The following is a 15318-nucleotide window of genomic DNA, read 5'->3' as shown; positions in this document are numbered from 1 at the left end:
CACTGGGGAGATGAGGGGTGCCTGGCCCTCCCCACGGTGCCCCCTCGCTCACCTGGCCACACAGACGACGGACAGAAGACAACAGAGAGGCCAGGCCGTGCAGGGACAGCGAGCATCCCTTGCCGTCCGCTTTATTGACCCCCCCCCACCGGCTCCATGGGGTGGGCAGCTGAGGGTGACACACCCCCCCCGGCCACAGAGAGGAAAAACGGTGATGACAACAGAACCACGCACAGCAGGATGGGTACGGGCACCCCTCCCAACCAGAGTCCCCTGGGGCGCAGGAAAACCAGGAGGGGAATGCAACAAGACAGGCTGGGAGGCCCCGAGCCCCTGGCAGCAGCGGTGCAGGGCTGGAGACAGCCTGGGCAGCGGCGGCTGCTGCCCCCACTCCGCTCCCCAACCCTGGGGGTGTTGCAGGTCCGGGGCATGAGCACAGCCAGTCCCCATGAATGGGGAGAGCACCTCCGGGACAGTCGCCAAAGCCATGGTACCCCCCAGCACTGCATCACAGGTGGCTCTGAGAGGCCCTATAAAGTCCCCAGGGGTTGGCAGTGTGAACCCCATGCAACCCCCCCCCACCCCCAACACCCACACTCCCCACGCCAACCCCCCGGCCACAGCCCAAAACTGCCAACGCACCGCCAGCTATCTGCCCCCCCCGGGACCTGTGAGGTGGTGCCGGGACCCAGCGGGAAGGGCAGCAGCTCCCACGCACACTGTGCCTGGTCCCACCAGGACCCACTGGCGACAGCCCCACTGTGGGGCACTAACTGCCTTCGGGGTGGGGGTCCCGGACGTGGGGGAGTGGTGCTGCCCCCACCCCATCCCCCCCAAGTGCCACTGGGCTCAGCCCCCTGGCTGGCCACAGCATGACGTTCCCCCAGCACCCCTCCCAAAACGCCACCAACTATAAGTACATATATACGACAAACCCCAAAACACGAGGTATATAAAAATTCAACACGGGGACACCCCCATACAAACAGTTCAAGGAACCCACTAGTGTGGGGTGGGAGCCAGGCCAGGAAATGTGCCTCCCCCCCTCCCTCCCCAGTGCACGGTGCGGGGGGCAGCCCAGACAAGGGGATCCTGCAGGGCACAGCTCAGACACAGCCAAGAGGAGAAGGGGGCACGGGGCTGGGGGACAGCTGAGGCAGATTTGGCCCCCCTCAGCCTCTGTGGACACAGGAGACCAGTGGGGAGGTACCGGACAGGACAAACGAACAAACAGACGGCTGAGGGACGAGGCAGAGTGAGGGGGACTCCCATGGCCGCCCTTTCACCCAGGCCACGTCCCAGCACCAGGTGGGTGCCAGAGGTGTCCGACGGACGAGGAAGTGGGGGAGCCTGGCACCCCAAAGCCCTCAGCATGGCGGCAGTGGGGACCGGACAGCCAGACCAGCACAGAGTCCCGTGGCTCGGTGCGGCTCAGCTCCCTCCTCGTGGGCGGGAAGGGGACGGCCAAAAGGACCTTCTCCCATGTTCCCAGCCAGCCTGGGGCTACTCCCCTGGGTGGGTGCCACCAGGAGCAGGGTGCTCCAGGTGGCCCCCGCAAAGCCCCGAGATGGGTTTCTCCAGCAGCTTCATGCTTGTGGGGGCGCACGGGCACCCCTTCCCTCCCTGCCGCGGTCTCAGTCCTTCTCCTGCGTCAGGCTCTCCTCTGTGATGCCCTGGGCCGCCAGCTCAGCCAGGACATTGTCCAGGTAGTTGATGTCAGGGTAGCCGTGGCCAGTGAGGTTGGAGCCAAACTCTGTCTTGTGGTGGATCTCATTCCAGATCACTGTGTCTGACTCACCTGTGGTGCTGGAGGTCCCGATTGCAAAGATCAAACGCCGGTCCCAGGCTACCAGCAGCAACTTCAGTACCTGTCAAGGGGAGAGGTGGGACAGGCAAGAAGGTAAATGCGTGGGTGACGCAGCCATTTCTGCTCATTTCTGCACGCCTGAGCACCCTGGTGTGCCCCAGCAACACTGGCAACCCACAGCCAAGCCCTACCAGGGAGCTTGGGATCCCAGCCCAACCATCACCAAATAGCGGGACCACGCTGCAAAGCTCCCCCCGGCACATGGGAACATCACTGGGCATCTAGAGAGTACGCTGGATGGGCTACAGGCAAAACCTCCACCCAGCATCTGCCTGCATAAGCCCCATCTGCTTTTCCCCATGCTCCAAATAGCTGCTCGCTCCCTCCCCACCTCACTATGCCCTTGAGCATGCCCTGGCCAGCTCGAGCTGCCTGTGTGAGCCCCTCACCTTTCTGCCCTTCTCGCTGTCTGGCAGGTAGCAGTGCCGGGGGAAGCCGCGGGCAGTGAAGCTCTTCCCAGGATTCGGATGCTCTGGTCCCTGCAGTGTGTGGAGTGGGAGAGGAACAAAACCCTTTCAGAGCTCGGAATGATGCTCTGGGCACAAGGTAACCCCCCAGCCTCAGCGGATGCAGAGCTGCTCGCTGCTGTGCTGGGCAGCCGCCCTCCAGCACGGTGGCCCTCAACACCACGGTCCCCTGGCCACCAGGCAGACTGGGTCAGCACTTGAACGCAGAGGTAGCTGGGACTTCCCACAACATCGTTATGGTCATGGTCGCAGAGCTCCTGAGACACCGTTGAACCCAGAGCCGTGAGGCAAGGCATGAGCTGCAGCATGACCCAGGGGTGACGGAGCAGTGACAAGGGCCACCAGCCCCACAAGGGACCACCCACGTACCCCGCTGTGCGTAGGGCCGGGCCGCACCTGCACTCCTGGCGGGATGTTGTAGATGATGCGGATGGTTTTGCAGTCAGAGTGGCCCGGCAGCGCGTGAGGGATGAGGTGATACTCCATCTTTCCTGGCGGCTGCGTCCCCGTCTTCACCCCATAGATGGTTTTGCAGGTGGGACACTGCAGGCTCCCATCCTGAGCAGGAAAAGACGGGAACATAATGAAACTGGTATCCCCCAGCACTGAGCCAGACCGGACACTTTGTCCCTGAGCAGCACCAAGTGACATTTTCATCATGAAAACAGTGATTTCCAACACGCTCAGGGAATAGGGCTGGGAGAATTTGCTACAGTGACCCAACTTCAACCAAAAACCTGAGGTCTGCATTCTCTTCCTCATCATTTTACGGTCCTTCCTACCTTCCCCACCTCTGTTTTGGGTTTGTTAGTTTTTGTTTGTTTTTTTCAAAGAGGGAAGGATAATAAACATTTAAAAACCCCAAACCATGTGAAACGCATTTTCCTGGGAATGCCGAGCACAAGGGCCACTTGCAGGGGGCTCAGGAAAGCCCACCTGTGGCTGGAAAAGCTCTGCCCGGCACCAGACGCCAGGGAGCTCTGCTCAGACAGGCACGGATCAAAGTTCAGTGCCACTGGCCCTGGGGAAGAAAACAAGGACATAAAGCTGGGCATAGTGGGGGAAAAAACACCCACACAATCCTACTTTCTGATTTAGCAGTCCCAAAGTGCTTGCTGCTGCTAAAAACAGAACTCCCCGCCAGGGCGGGGGGTCAGAGCCCTGCGGGCAGCAGGACTCGAGCACCATCCCACCGAGGACAGGTGGGGCTCAGCACGGGTCAGTGGGCCAGGAGCTTGGGCGCCCTCCGGGCTGCAGCCTTGCACCTTGTTGCCGTTGTTGTACATGGCGACCAGGCAGTGGAGGTGGAAGATGTGGCCACATTTCACCAGCTTCCCCACCAGGTCAGGCTTGACGGCCGGCTGGGGTCCCTTGTAGCCGGAGGGGGCAGAGAGGCGCTCCATGCAGATGGTACAGTCCTGCGCAGGAGGAAGGAGAGGGTCAGATGGGTGGATGCAGCCGGAGCCTCGCCGAGGACACAGGGCTGATGAGCTGCCCCGCTCGTGCCCAGGGACCAGCACCCATCCCTGGTGCTGTGCTGTCACCCCAGGCCACCGCAGGGCCTGGCCAACACGTACATGCAGCATGCAGCCCCTCTTTGGAGGCGGACGGGGACAGGGCAGAGCCACGGGGGTGGTGGGAGACCTCTGTGTGGCACAGGGGCATCACCCATGTCCCCAGTCCCTCTTCCCAGAGCAAAGCGCCCCGGCGACACCCCAGCACAACCCCTGCTGCTCTCACCTCATCTGGCGGATGCCGCACCTTCTGCAGGTATTTTTTCAGTACCTCCTCCGGGGTTTTACCTGAGGGAGAGCAGGAGTCAGAGGGGACGGAGGGCAGCACGGGGGACACGCACTGCTGGGGGCAGTGGGAGGGGACACGGGGGACAGGTGAACCAGTTAGGGAAGGGCAAACAGGAACAGGGGTCAAGGGCCTCTCACCCTTCTTGGCCTGTTTCTTGGTGGTCTTGCGACAGGTGTGGGAGATACCAGGGATGGACTGGATCTCGCTTTTGCTGACGGGCGGGGGATGCAGCACCAGCTTGGGGGGACGTGTCAGGCAGACTGGCAGCCCAGCTGCGCTCATCAGGATCCCGGTGATCCCTGGATGAGGGGGTTAGAAATGACACTGAGGAACAAGCATCACCCCAAACCCAAGATGTTCCCCCGAAAACCACCCCGCTGGAGCGGGTTCCCCCCAGGAGGCCAGCAGCTGCGGGCGTCGGGTGCCCCACTGCAGCCCCATCCTCACCTGCCAGTGCTGGGTTGACAGGGCTGGAGCCGGTGAGGTTCTTCACGGGCACAGTGGGGACCCTGCAAGGAGCCAGCAGAGACCACGTCAGGGCCAGCGACAGGCACCCACTTCCCTGCAGCCCCCGGGGCCAGTGGGGGCTGGACAACGGTTGCCTGAGCAACTGCACGGGCTCTGGCTGGAAACAGAGACTCTCCCGACGGGGCAACCTGCCCCCCTTGCCCCACTGCTGCCTTTTCTCTCACTCTTTAGAAACCCTGCCTGTGTTTCCATTCATGGCCCCTTTTTGTCACCACTCCCTGAGCCTGTCTGTTGTTTATTTTTCTCTGTTCTCCTTCGGCCGCTGCCGCAGCTCTTTCCACCCCCGCCCCTTGAGGCTCTCTTCCATGGGAAAGTTTCCCAGCGCGTCAGGAGCGCAGGGAAGGGGGAGAAAGGAGAGGGAGAGGAAAGGGGCCAGGCTGCAACAGAAGGTTGATGGCGGAGCCAGACAAAGGGGAGAAACAGGCTCATTAAATGCCCACCCATTTCAAAAAATGTGTCTTGGGAGGGTGGGGGTCTGGAGGGACCCCTTTTCAAGGGGCCTGAATGGCTTTTCTTCAGGCCTTTCACCGTCCCCCACCCATGCCCTGCCACCAAGAGAAAGAGCAGCCTCAGCCTACTCATTGAGATGCACAAGCCACCCTGTCCCCACTCCCATCCTGGGGAACTCGCGGGGAAGGCGAGGGGCCCCACAGAGACCTCCACCTGCGGGAGGCTGGGGACCGCTGAGGTTCATCTCCCACCAGGCTCAGGGGTGACAGCACCCCTGCAGTGGGGAGGGTCCACAGGGCTGCAGTCCCTGTGCCCTGGGGAGGGGAAAATAAAATTAACTGATTTAAAAAAAGATATATCTATATATATATCTATATATATAAAAATACCACACTGCCCCTGTTCTCCCCGCAGCTGCCCTCTCGCTCCCACACGGTGGGACTCACCCAGAGGCGATGAGCACCCGTGACTGGGCGATGGCCAGACGCTGGAGGTGGCTGCGGTTCAGGGTGCCGAGGCCAGGGTGCGCCGCCTTGCTGCTGCCTGTGCCGGGGGGGCTGGCGGCAGAGCCCAGGGCCGGCGCGCTGGCCGCCTGCCGCCGGGCACCCTGGGCTGCGGGCGGCTTCAGTGAGCCACGCGCCACTGCCACGCTGTCGGGCGCCTTGGCCCCTGCGGCCGGTGCGGGGGCTTTGAGGGCAGCGGGTGGCGCAGGGGGGGCTTTGCGGGGCTGCAGGGTGGCGGTGCCAGGGCCGGTGGCTGACACGGTGGCTTTGACGCTCATGACCAGGAGGCACTGGGGACAGGTGCAGGTGGGGGCCAGGGGGGCTGCCGCTGCCCCAGGGCTTGCTGGCCAGGACTGCGACTTGGGCAGGGTGCCCGACACCAGCGGGTAGACCATGTCGAGGCGGCGGCGGACACGGCGCTTGCGCTGGGTCTGCCGGTTGATCTGGCCCATGGTGGCAAAGTCAATCACGTAGCAGAAGCCAATGGCGCTCAGGTCCACCCACGGGTGCTGCTTCTCGTAGGCGCGCTGGATGGTAATGCCCACGTCCATGTCGTACGGCGTCCAGGACCCGCTGTCATTCTCCCACTCCCACACGACACCCTTGCCTGGCGCTGACGATGGGTCGTAGTAGCTGCGCCGGACAGGACGGATAGTGCCTGGGGAAGGGTGAGAGACGCTGTCAGACCCTGGCGCCAGCACCCACCCGCACGTAGGGAGCAAAACCACCCCAACCTGCCCCACCGGTGACGTTCAGCACGGGGACACCACACCAAACAGGACAGCTCTCTGGCTTGGCTGTTGTCCCCGCCCTGCCAGGGGACTGGTGTACCCTGGTCCCCCAGGCCGCTGCCTGCAGGCCACCCCGCCACCAGCACACCCACGGGGGAGGGAGCGCCGGGGCTGTACGTGCACTCCCAGCGTGACCTGCGTGAGGGAAGGGCCAGTTTCACCCCCATCAGTTTACGGTGGCGGCTGCTCTCCCAGCCCCACCGTGCAGCCACTCAGCCCTGATGGGGAAACACAGAACCACAAACTCGGCTGCTCCAACCCACTCCCGGGACCTGCCGCGGGAGTCTCATGAAGCCACACGCTAGGCAGGACCAGGTTCCTGCAGTGCCCACCATGGCCCCGTCTCCCTCTCAGCTACGGACTGGGATGGGGGAATAAAAGATTTAAGGAGGCAGGTCTGAGCTCTGCAGCAGCGACGCACACGCACCCACACGCGCGGGGGCATGGCTTGTGCCAGCCCCACTGTCTGCAGCTGCGACAAAAACCCAGCCCGTGGCACAGCGAAAATCCCCACGAGGCTGAGCACAGGAGTGGGAGTAGCGCCTCGTGCCCAGCTCCTGCTCCCCCGTAAGTAAGCATTAAGAGTGGGATGAGAGCGCAAAGCACGAAGGCTTTGTGGCTTGCATTCTTATTTTTCCTAGGTGTTTCCTTTGTCACCGCTCCCAGGTGACTAGGACACATTCAAAGCATGGATGCAAATTTTGGAAACTCCTAGAATGAGGAGAAAGTCCTCCTCTTTGGGATGTTTCACAGCACAGCAGGGCAGGCTGAACACGGCCAGGCTTGGGCAAGGGATCGCATCCTGAGCATGCTACTAGTGCCCAGAGTTTTTTGATTAACAGGTGGGATGGGCTGCTGAGCATCGCTGCCTCCGCGCCCTTCTGCGAAACGCCACGGCTCAGCCCCACTGCCAGTGGCAGGAACGAGAAAGCTCGAAGAGAAGAAATAACGAGCCTGCTTCTTCGGCTTTTCACCACGTGTCTTGCAAAGCCTGCAAGAATTTCAGTCCCTTTTCCTCCCCTCCTCCACTGGGAGCAGCCGTCACCGTCAGCCCCCACACAGGACCACTTCCCACGAAAAACTGGGTTCAAAAGGAAAAGTTGCTTATTAGCACTAACAACAGGCACCCCGCTATGGGAAGGGGGTGCAGCTGCACCCCAGGCAAGCCAGGCCACCCATCCCCGTCCTGCACAGGGGTGCCGGGGGGGAGAAGAATCGCTGGCGTCAGCAGCACAAAGCGGGGCCGAGGGGAGCGGGTGGTGATTTATCCTAATCCGGCGCCAGGCGGGGAGGGCAGCGCGCACGCAGCAGCATCTGGCAGTCCCCAGGCAGCGGTGTGGGAACGCGGCCGTCCCCCCAGCCCTGCGCAGCCAGCCGGCCTCCCATTCAGCAGGGGAAGAAAAGGGACAATAGCTATTCATGGCCTGCCAGGGTCGCGACCCCCCCAAATCAGAGCTGTTTAATGACCCAAAATACCAACATCCCCAGCAACCCAGCGAGAGACAGAACAATCCCCCTTTCAGGCCTCCTCCCCAGGCGACAATAGCCCTGAGAGGCTGGCCCCAGCCCGCCCAGGTCTCCCTTCCCCACAGCCCGGGCAGGGGAGGGTCCCTGCCAGCCCCCGGGAGGACAGGGCGGGGTGTTGGGCACTCCACTGCCCCCAGCAGCCCCTGTCCCAGGGACAACAGACGTTGGCTGGTCCCCTTCCTATGGCCACCACTGGGGTGCTGGGGGGCACAAATACCCTGTGCCAACCTGTCCCCGGCATGTGCCTGTGCCCCACAGCCCAGCTCCCCCGGGACGACACGTGCCCCACCACCCTAGGGACCCCCACGGCCGGTCGTTGCGCCCCCCTCTGCCCCCAAATACCTCCCTTTACCTGTCAAAGCCCCCGCCCTGGGGATTCCCCACCCGTCTGTGTCCTCCCTGAGCATCCCCCCACCTGCTTGCGCCCCCACCCTAGGCACATCTGTGGGCTGCTGTGACCCAGGGCAGGATTTGGCCCCCAGGCACCATACAGCATCAGGCCTTCGGGGCTAATGGCAGCACAGAGGGAGCTGGGCATGGCAGGGCAGGGCCCTGGGAAGGGTCTGCAGGGGACGGGCTCCACGTCCAAAGGGACTGTGGGATGGGAAAGGAAAAGGCTGTAGCAGGCAATAGAGCCCGGGGAGGTGCAGCAGGGAGGAGGGTGGGCAGCACAACTCCATAAGGGACCAGGAACGCACGGGCAGGGCCGCTCGGCACGGGGTACAGCAAGCACCTGGGGAGCAGGTGGGACGGCCTAACGCAGGCTGGCAGCCCTGGGCGGCACAGCTGGGGTGGCAGCGGCATGGGACGAGGCAGCAAGGAGCAGAGCTGTGGGCAGGCAGAGCCGGGCAACGCAGGGTAAATCCAGATACACCAGGGCACAGGGCAATGCAATCCGGGATCGGGTAGCATAACGCGGCACGGCACCCAGCACAGCGCAGCACAGCCAGCAACAGGACGGCAGAGCAGGCGATGGGACAAAACGCAGGGCAACGCAGCACAATGCAATATGGGACCGGGAAAAGCAGTGCAGCACGAGCCAGCTCCAGATCAGCAGTGCAATGCAGCATGGGACCCAGCAGCACAGCATTGTGCAACACCGTGCAATGCAATTCCAGGTCAGGCAGCGCTGCACAACACCGGCCCTGGCAGCACACTGAACTCCACACCACCCAGTGCAACGCAACGAGGGACCTCACAGAGCAAATCCAGCTGAGCCGTGTCAGGCAGGAAAGCACCTGACGGCGCAGGCAGCGCGGGGCCCGGCAGCACAGCCCGGCGGCCGGGACGGGGCAGCGCGGGCGGGAGCGGGCGGTGCAATGCAGCTGCAGAGCGGGCAGCACGAACTGCAGCGAGAGCGGGCGGCGCTGGAACGCGCAGCACGGTGCAGCTCCCGAGCACGGAGCGCCCCGCAAGCCCGGCCGGCAGCCCCGGCACCGGGCAGCGCTGTGCGGCGCAGGGCGGGGCGAGGCCAGGCCGGGGAGCCCGGGGCAGGCCCGGCCGGGCTGCACACGGCGGGCAGGGGTCCAGCTGACTCACCCGTGTCCTGGCGGAACTGGTGCATGGACTGCAGGTCGATGATGTAGGGCGCCAGGCGGCTGTCGGCCTGGCCCAGCACGACGCTGCCGCCCGCCCGTGGGCCGCCGCGGGCCACCGCCTCGATGTGGTGGCTGACGGCCGGGCTGTAGGGCCGCCAGCGCCCGTGCTCGTTCAGCCATTCCCACACCACCACGGCCGAGGCCAGCAGCATGGCTCCGCCGCCTGCCCCGGCTCCGGCCGGCCGCTGCAGCCCGCCCCGCCGGCACTCGCATGCTCGGCGCGGCGCAGCGTCCGCCAGCGGCGCCGGCCGGGGCCGCCCCTCGCGCAGCGCCGCGCCCCGCCGCCAGGAGGCGGCCCGCCCACACCGAGCGCGAGGGGCGGCCCCGCCCCTGACGTCACCGCGCCCGGCCCGGCGGCACGGACCATCCGTCGGGGGGGGGAGGGGGGGGAGTGCGGTCAGGACAAACCATTCCCGGCCCGGGGTGGGGGGCGCGACCGCGCGCACCCCGCGGATCCCGGTGTTCCCGCACCCGGCACCCCGGGACCCGTCCCGGTGCACGCTGTTCACCCGCAGCCAAGGACCCCCGGTGCTCCCCACACCCCCAACGGGGACAGCAGCCCCGACGCCGCAGGGAGACCCCGCTGTGCCCCCCAGCCCCCAGCAATGGCAACCAGTCCGGGGGTCACACCCCGAGCCGCCGGGGCAGGACCCCGCTCGGTGTGCCGAGACAGTGACACGCGGTGTGAGAGCGTCCCCTCCCCTGGTCTGCAGCTGTCCCCGGCCGCGGGCCCTGAGCAGCAAACATGGGTCCAAAGCCCAACACCGCCACGTTTCCCCGCGGGCACTGGGCTGTAACCCCAGCTGTCCCCGCCGCAATTCGGTCTCCCTGGGAATTGCTTCCTGGGGAGATTTCACACAGCTTCAGCCTGGCATGAGACTGCAAATCCTTCAGGAAGCTCCTCCAACGTACCCGCGCCTTGGCTTTGCTGTGCACGTGGAACTGGTGCAACCAAACCCCCTGTGGCCCCGCTGGCAGCGCCACCCGGACATCTCTGCTTCACAGTGGCCACCTGGAAGCAGGGCAGACAGTGCTGGCCCTTCCCTGCAGCACGATAAAAAGCTCATCCTGAGCTTATTCTTCTGCTGAGCCCCATGAACAGCGTCACAGGGACACCCGGAACAGCAGGATGTCACCAACAGGCAGGTGCAGCCATCAGGTCTCACCTCATTTAGCACTCCTGTGTTCAGACACAAAACCCACTAGTTTTCCTGGACATTAAACAAAACACCCACCATTGCCTGTTTTGGGGAGAACTGTACAAATTGCATCTGTGTTCCATGCGCACGAGTTTACCAGCACTAGCAAGTGCCCTGGTCCATGGCCCACGTCGGCTCGAAGGGCGACCCGTCCCCAGGACACGGGGCCCCACGGCGCTGCCGCTGGACGCTGCCCGGCTCCCGGCAGCCGTGCGGCCCCTCTCCTGACAGACGCGTGTCCCAGCGCCGCGAGCCCGCGGAGCGGCCGCCAGCAGCGCTCGCGTGAGAAACCATCAGCAAGATCTTTATACAGGAAAGAACAGAAGAAAAAACAAGGGGCGAAGAAGCAGGTGGGAACTAACGGCAGTGATGCCAGCTGGCTAGCACTGTGGTGAGAGAGGAGGCCAACTGCAGAAGTCCAAGCAAATCTGTCCTTCTTCCAGCTTGCCCTCGACGCAAGTGCGACGCAAGTGCAAAGGGGCTGCCAGCAGCAGGGCAGCTCTGCCGGCCAGCGCCCCGCTCTCGCCAAATCAGTGTGCGAGTGCTTCCCTTTGGGGTTGCGGCTGAAAAACAGCATTAAAACCCAGCAGGCTTGGACCTGGCCACATCTCTACTGCACGGTGGGCGCTTCCTGGCAGGTAAAGCTCAGGACCTGGTACCTCTCACTCAGCCAGACCACGGAGGTTTGGGTTGTAGTTTGTTGTTTTACGCTGGTTGCGGTGCCCAAAGCATTGCGGGTGCTTTGCAAACAGACGTGCCCAGTACTGCTGGCATGGTAGCAAGGAAGGAATAAGCAAGGTTGCAAAAATGGCGATTCGTGCTGCTGGGCACAGCCTGTGGAAGCCCCTGGAGCACGATCCTCCTCCACCTTCAATCCCCTGTGCTGTTTCAGCTCCGCAGCGGCCAAGCTCAGCTGGCAGCACGGCCACAGCCGACCCGGAGGATCGAGTGTCTGGGGCTGCTGCCAGCGCCGGGGCCGGCTCCCCGGAGGCGAAGGTCACCTCGGGGGCTGGGTGAGGGAGGAGGGGTCTGCTCCTGCCCGCGCGGGTCGCTCGGTTCAGAGACGGACGTGCCTGCGAACGCCCGGCCGCTGCTGGGCAGCGGGGCGCGACGGGAAAAGCGGATGGCTTCACGGGCACAAGGCAGACAAGACTGGGAGAGAGAAATACTTGCTGGGAAAGGGACGCACTTTGACTAATCCTGGAAAAAAAAAAAGGCCAGAAATTGTCATTCCCGAGTGCAGGGACACAGAAACATTTCAAATAAGCCAGTCAAACCTGCAAAGCTGAGGCTAGGCAGCAAGCAGCAACTGAAGAAGGTGCACATTCTTCCTCTTGGGCATCACGCACAAAACCACAGGCACCATCGAACCGCCCTCACCCCGACGCCACAGGGCAGCCCCAGCCCTGCGGCCCCGCTTGCCCTGATGCAGCCAGAGCGGCAGGCAGGGTGGGCGCAGGGGTCGCTGCCTCACCGTTGCGCTTCGTCCTCCCGCAGCGCCCAGGGCCCCCCGTGCCCACAGAGACACTGGTGTTGGGACAGGCGCTGCGCCTGGTGCCACCACCGCCTGCCGGGACAAAGCCGCTTTGTGCAGGGCCAGCCAGGCGCGTCCCCGGCCTCCTCCCCGCCCTGTGCCGCCAGCGTCCCTCCATGCTGCCTTCTCTCCCGCAGGGCCACACCAGCATGGGGAACGACTCCAGCGACCCTCCCCACCTCCTCCTGATCCTCCTGCCACCTCAGCCTCCTCCCTCGCCAGCTCCTTCACCTTTGCCCTGGCCTCCCAGCAGGTCCCGTCCCCTGCAAACCCCACTGAGACCAACCCTTCCCTGGGGTGGGAATAGGCAGCCCAGGCTCTCCAGTGAGGCTGAGCCCCACTGTCCCACCTCCCCCAAGAAGTCACATCGCCACAGTAGATATCCCAGCCCTTTTATTCACTCGGCAGCTAGAAGCCATCGCGTCCATTCAGCAAGAAAACACGGCCCAGGCAGCTGCACAAGCTCGCAGCATTCCGCTCCACAGGGCGAGCGATGCGGTTGGGGCTGTTTAACCCTCTGCGCTGTCTTCAGTCCCAAAACAACACCTGGAGACACAAACCTCCTTGCAGAGGGTCTTCTGAATCATGGCCTTCAGTTACAAGCTCCTCTCTGTTACCTTGGACAGGCGGTTGATGTGTCCCCCTCCTGATTGTAACCCCACACTCCCTCCCTCTCAAAAAAGCCCCAGGCAGTTAGAGCAGAAATTCAAAGCACAGAAAAAGCGAGCAGGGCAGGAGAAAAGAGACCTGTGTTGCAGCCAGGGGACAGGTCCCAAGCCTCCTTTCATTAGGTGATATTCTTCTGCCCTTTTGCTCCTGCCTTGTGTCCACCACAAGAGTCCCGAAGCATCTTCTGTGCGCCGGAGGCAGCGCCTGGCCATGGCAAGCCGGGCAGCGACCGAATCCCAAAGAAAAGGCCACAGCGCCACAGCCTGCTGACGGTTACGGCCTCCAGGCCCGCGAGTAAGTGGCAAAACTGCTCCCTGGGGGACAACGTCAACCCCCAGCAGGCAGAGCCCGAGCCCCCCCGGGCTCACCCGCAGGGACCCCCGCTCCCCGGGCACAGCGCAGCCCACGCCTCCGCCTCCCCACAGGGAAAGGGCTCGCAGAGAGTGGCACCCCAGGACTAATGACACTGTCTCTCCCGGCCGCCCCCTCCCCTGAACAACCCCCGTCGCTGTCAGCAGCCCTCTGCAGGGATGGGCGAGGGGCCCCCCACGGCCCAGCGAACCCCAGCCCCCCGCCCCGCGCCCGCCTCACAGGCTCTCAGCTGGGCTGGGGGCCGAGCTGCTGCCCGGGCTGGGCTTGGCGAGCTGCCGCAGGTCCCGCGTGGACCTGACGGCCCACTGGGCCAGCTCCCGCAGCACCCCCAGGCCCCGCAGCTTCCTCTCGAAGAGGCTGAGGTGAGAGGCCGGGGGGGGCCCGGCCGCCTCCTCGCTGGGCGGCCCGCGGCTCTCCAGCCGCAGCAGCTCCTCGAGGTGGTAGGCGAAGGCCGAGACCTGCAGCAGCACGGCCGCCAGCGCCCGGCCCAGCGCGGCGTCCGCCTCGCCCAGCTGCTCCCGCTGCTCCTCCAGCATCTGCGCCAGCAGCGCGCGGAAGGCGCGGTACGCCGCCAGGTTCTCCAGCAACCGCTGCGTCCCCGTCTGCTCGTCCCAGCGCTCCGCTGCCGCCGCCGGCACCCCCTCCACTGCCGCCACGCTGGCCGAGGCGTCCAAGCCCTGACGTTCCACCTGCGGGCGGGAGCGGCCGGGGTCAGCCCTGGCAGGAGAAACGGGGGGCTCCCCGCACCACCAGCACCGGCTCCAGGGGACCCCAGTTCAGCTTCAACACTGGCCAGGAGACGCTCGGGGCAGCGCAAGGCCAGGGGCTCAGGGTTTGCCCAAGCATCGGCTCAGAGCAGATACCGGCAGCGTTTCATCCCTCATCTCTGCTGTGCACCAGAGCCCTTGTGCTCCAGCACCAGCTGCCCAGAGCCCCGCAGACCCTGGTAGCAGCGGCCACCCCACCAGCACTCCCAGCCCCCCGGGCAAACTCACGTAGGCGTCCAGGAGGTCAACAACGTCCGAGCGCATCTTCCCAGCCAGGCGGATGCCTCGGCTGCACAGGTCACGGCGCTGGAGGGCGGCTGAGGGGCTGTCTGGGGCCGCCATGGCCTGGGCAGCCGTCACAGGCTCAGGGCGCAGCGCCTGCCCGGCCCCGGGAGGACAATCCCCTGCTGAGCTGGTGCATTCCAGCCGGGAGCTCTGCTCACACGTCCGCTGGCCGGGCTCTCCCCCTCTTCCGCGCCTGGGGCCTGGCACGATGCTGCAAATTCCCGCCTCTGGGATCAACAGCAACAGATTATTTCCCTAATTCCCCCATGCTTCACTGCTCCGAGCGCCTTGCCCGGAACAGTCTTGCCCAGAGGCCAGGGGCTCCCAGCCCCGCTCTGACCCACTCCCCCCTGCCAGACACACAGCGATCAGCACGACGCAAGCCCCAGCTCATGCCAGAGTGCGGGAAGCTGCTGCTGGGAAGAGGCGAGCGGCCCCGACATTGCTCAACACCGCAGCCCAGGCCGGGCCGGAGCCGCAGGCCCACCCGCGAGGGACGGACGGAGCCCTGGGCTGCAGCCCCGGCACCGGCTGCAGCCCAAACCCCGGCAGAAAGCCAGGCCCGGCCCAGCTGCCTCCAGCCCTCTCATCCCCACGGCTGCCCGGGGCTGGATCTCCCAGCTCCGACCCCTTTCCCCAGAGGGGCTGCAGACAAGGAAGCAGGTCCCCCCGCCTGCCGCGGGTGAGCTGCATGCACCCAGACAAAAACAGCCCTTTCGGTTGGTTTGTTTTTTCCTCAGCATGTTTATTTTGGTTATGTATTACCCAGATTAAGAGAAAAAACAGGAGCTGAAAAGCAGTTTCCCTTGGGTATCACAGTACCCGAGCCTTGCCCCAAGCGGGCTGGGGCCTCCCCGGCCGGTGGCCAGCCCAGCGGCGCCGTTGCCACCTGGTGGCTACTGCAGAAAGCGCCACTGGTAGCCCAGAGCCCCGGGCTGGGGCTGCACAGCCCCGGCCC

The 15318-nt window shown here is 64.5% G+C and overlaps 2 protein-coding genes across 3 annotated transcripts; both read right to left on the bottom strand.

Annotated features, from left to right (window-relative positions):
* Positions 1–98: 98 nt before the first annotated feature.
* On the bottom strand, positions 99–9809 carry DTX4 (deltex E3 ubiquitin ligase 4). Of its 2 annotated transcripts, none has more exons than XM_082059515.1 (9): positions 9476–9809; positions 5562–6276; positions 4585–4646; positions 4275–4436; positions 4075–4136; positions 3600–3752; positions 2704–2892; positions 2257–2346; positions 99–1868 (listed from the first exon to the last, which is right to left on the bottom strand). In XM_082059515.1, the coding sequence occupies exons 1-9, from the start codon at positions 9684–9686 to the stop codon at positions 1635–1637; spliced, it is 1878 nt and encodes a 625-aa protein (XP_081915641.1). In that variant the 5' UTR covers positions 9687–9809; the 3' UTR covers positions 99–1634. The 2 variants fall into 2 exon arrangements, with proteins under 2 accessions (XP_081915641.1, XP_081915642.1); XM_082059516.1 differs by having other exon boundaries at positions 2731–2892.
* Positions 9810–13443: 3634 nt separating this feature from the next.
* Positions 13444–15258, bottom strand: CNTF (ciliary neurotrophic factor). Its single transcript, XM_082058381.1, has 2 exons — positions 14304–15258; positions 13444–13997 (listed from the first exon to the last, which is right to left on the bottom strand). Exons 1-2 carry the CDS (start codon positions 14415–14417, stop codon positions 13524–13526), a joined length of 588 nt encoding a protein of 195 aa, XP_081914507.1. The 5' UTR covers positions 14418–15258; the 3' UTR covers positions 13444–13523.
* Between the last annotated feature and the right edge of the window lie 60 nt (positions 15259–15318).

The sequence above is a fragment of the Streptopelia decaocto genome, assembly GCF_964273445.1.
Source record: "Streptopelia decaocto genome assembly, chromosome: 7".
Classification (NCBI taxonomy): Eukaryota; Metazoa; Chordata; class Aves; order Columbiformes; family Columbidae; genus Streptopelia; species Streptopelia decaocto.
Note: the sequence above shows the minus strand (reverse complement) of the source record. Positions and strands in the feature narration are given on the sequence as shown.

Coding starts and splice junctions, on each gene's coding strand:
- DTX4 (XM_082059515.1), bottom strand. CDS start 9,686: ATGCTGCTGGCCTCGGCCGTGGTGGTGTGGGAATGGCTGAACGAGCAC. Junction 3,753..4,074: donor TGCGGCATCCGCCAGATGAG/GTGAGAGCAGCA, acceptor CCTCCTGCGCAG/GACTGTACCATCTGCATGGA. Junction 1,869..2,256: donor ACAGCGAGAAGGGCAGAAAG/GTGAGGGGCTCA, acceptor TCCCCTTGACAG/GTACTGAAGTTGCTGCTGGT.
- CNTF (XM_082058381.1), bottom strand. CDS start 14,417: ATGGCGGCCCCAGACAGCCCCTCAGCCGCCCTCCAGCGCCGTGACCTG. Junction 13,998..14,303: donor TTGACCTCCTGGACGCCTAC/GTGAGTTTGCCC, acceptor TCCCGCCCGCAG/GTGGAACGTCAGGGCTTGGA.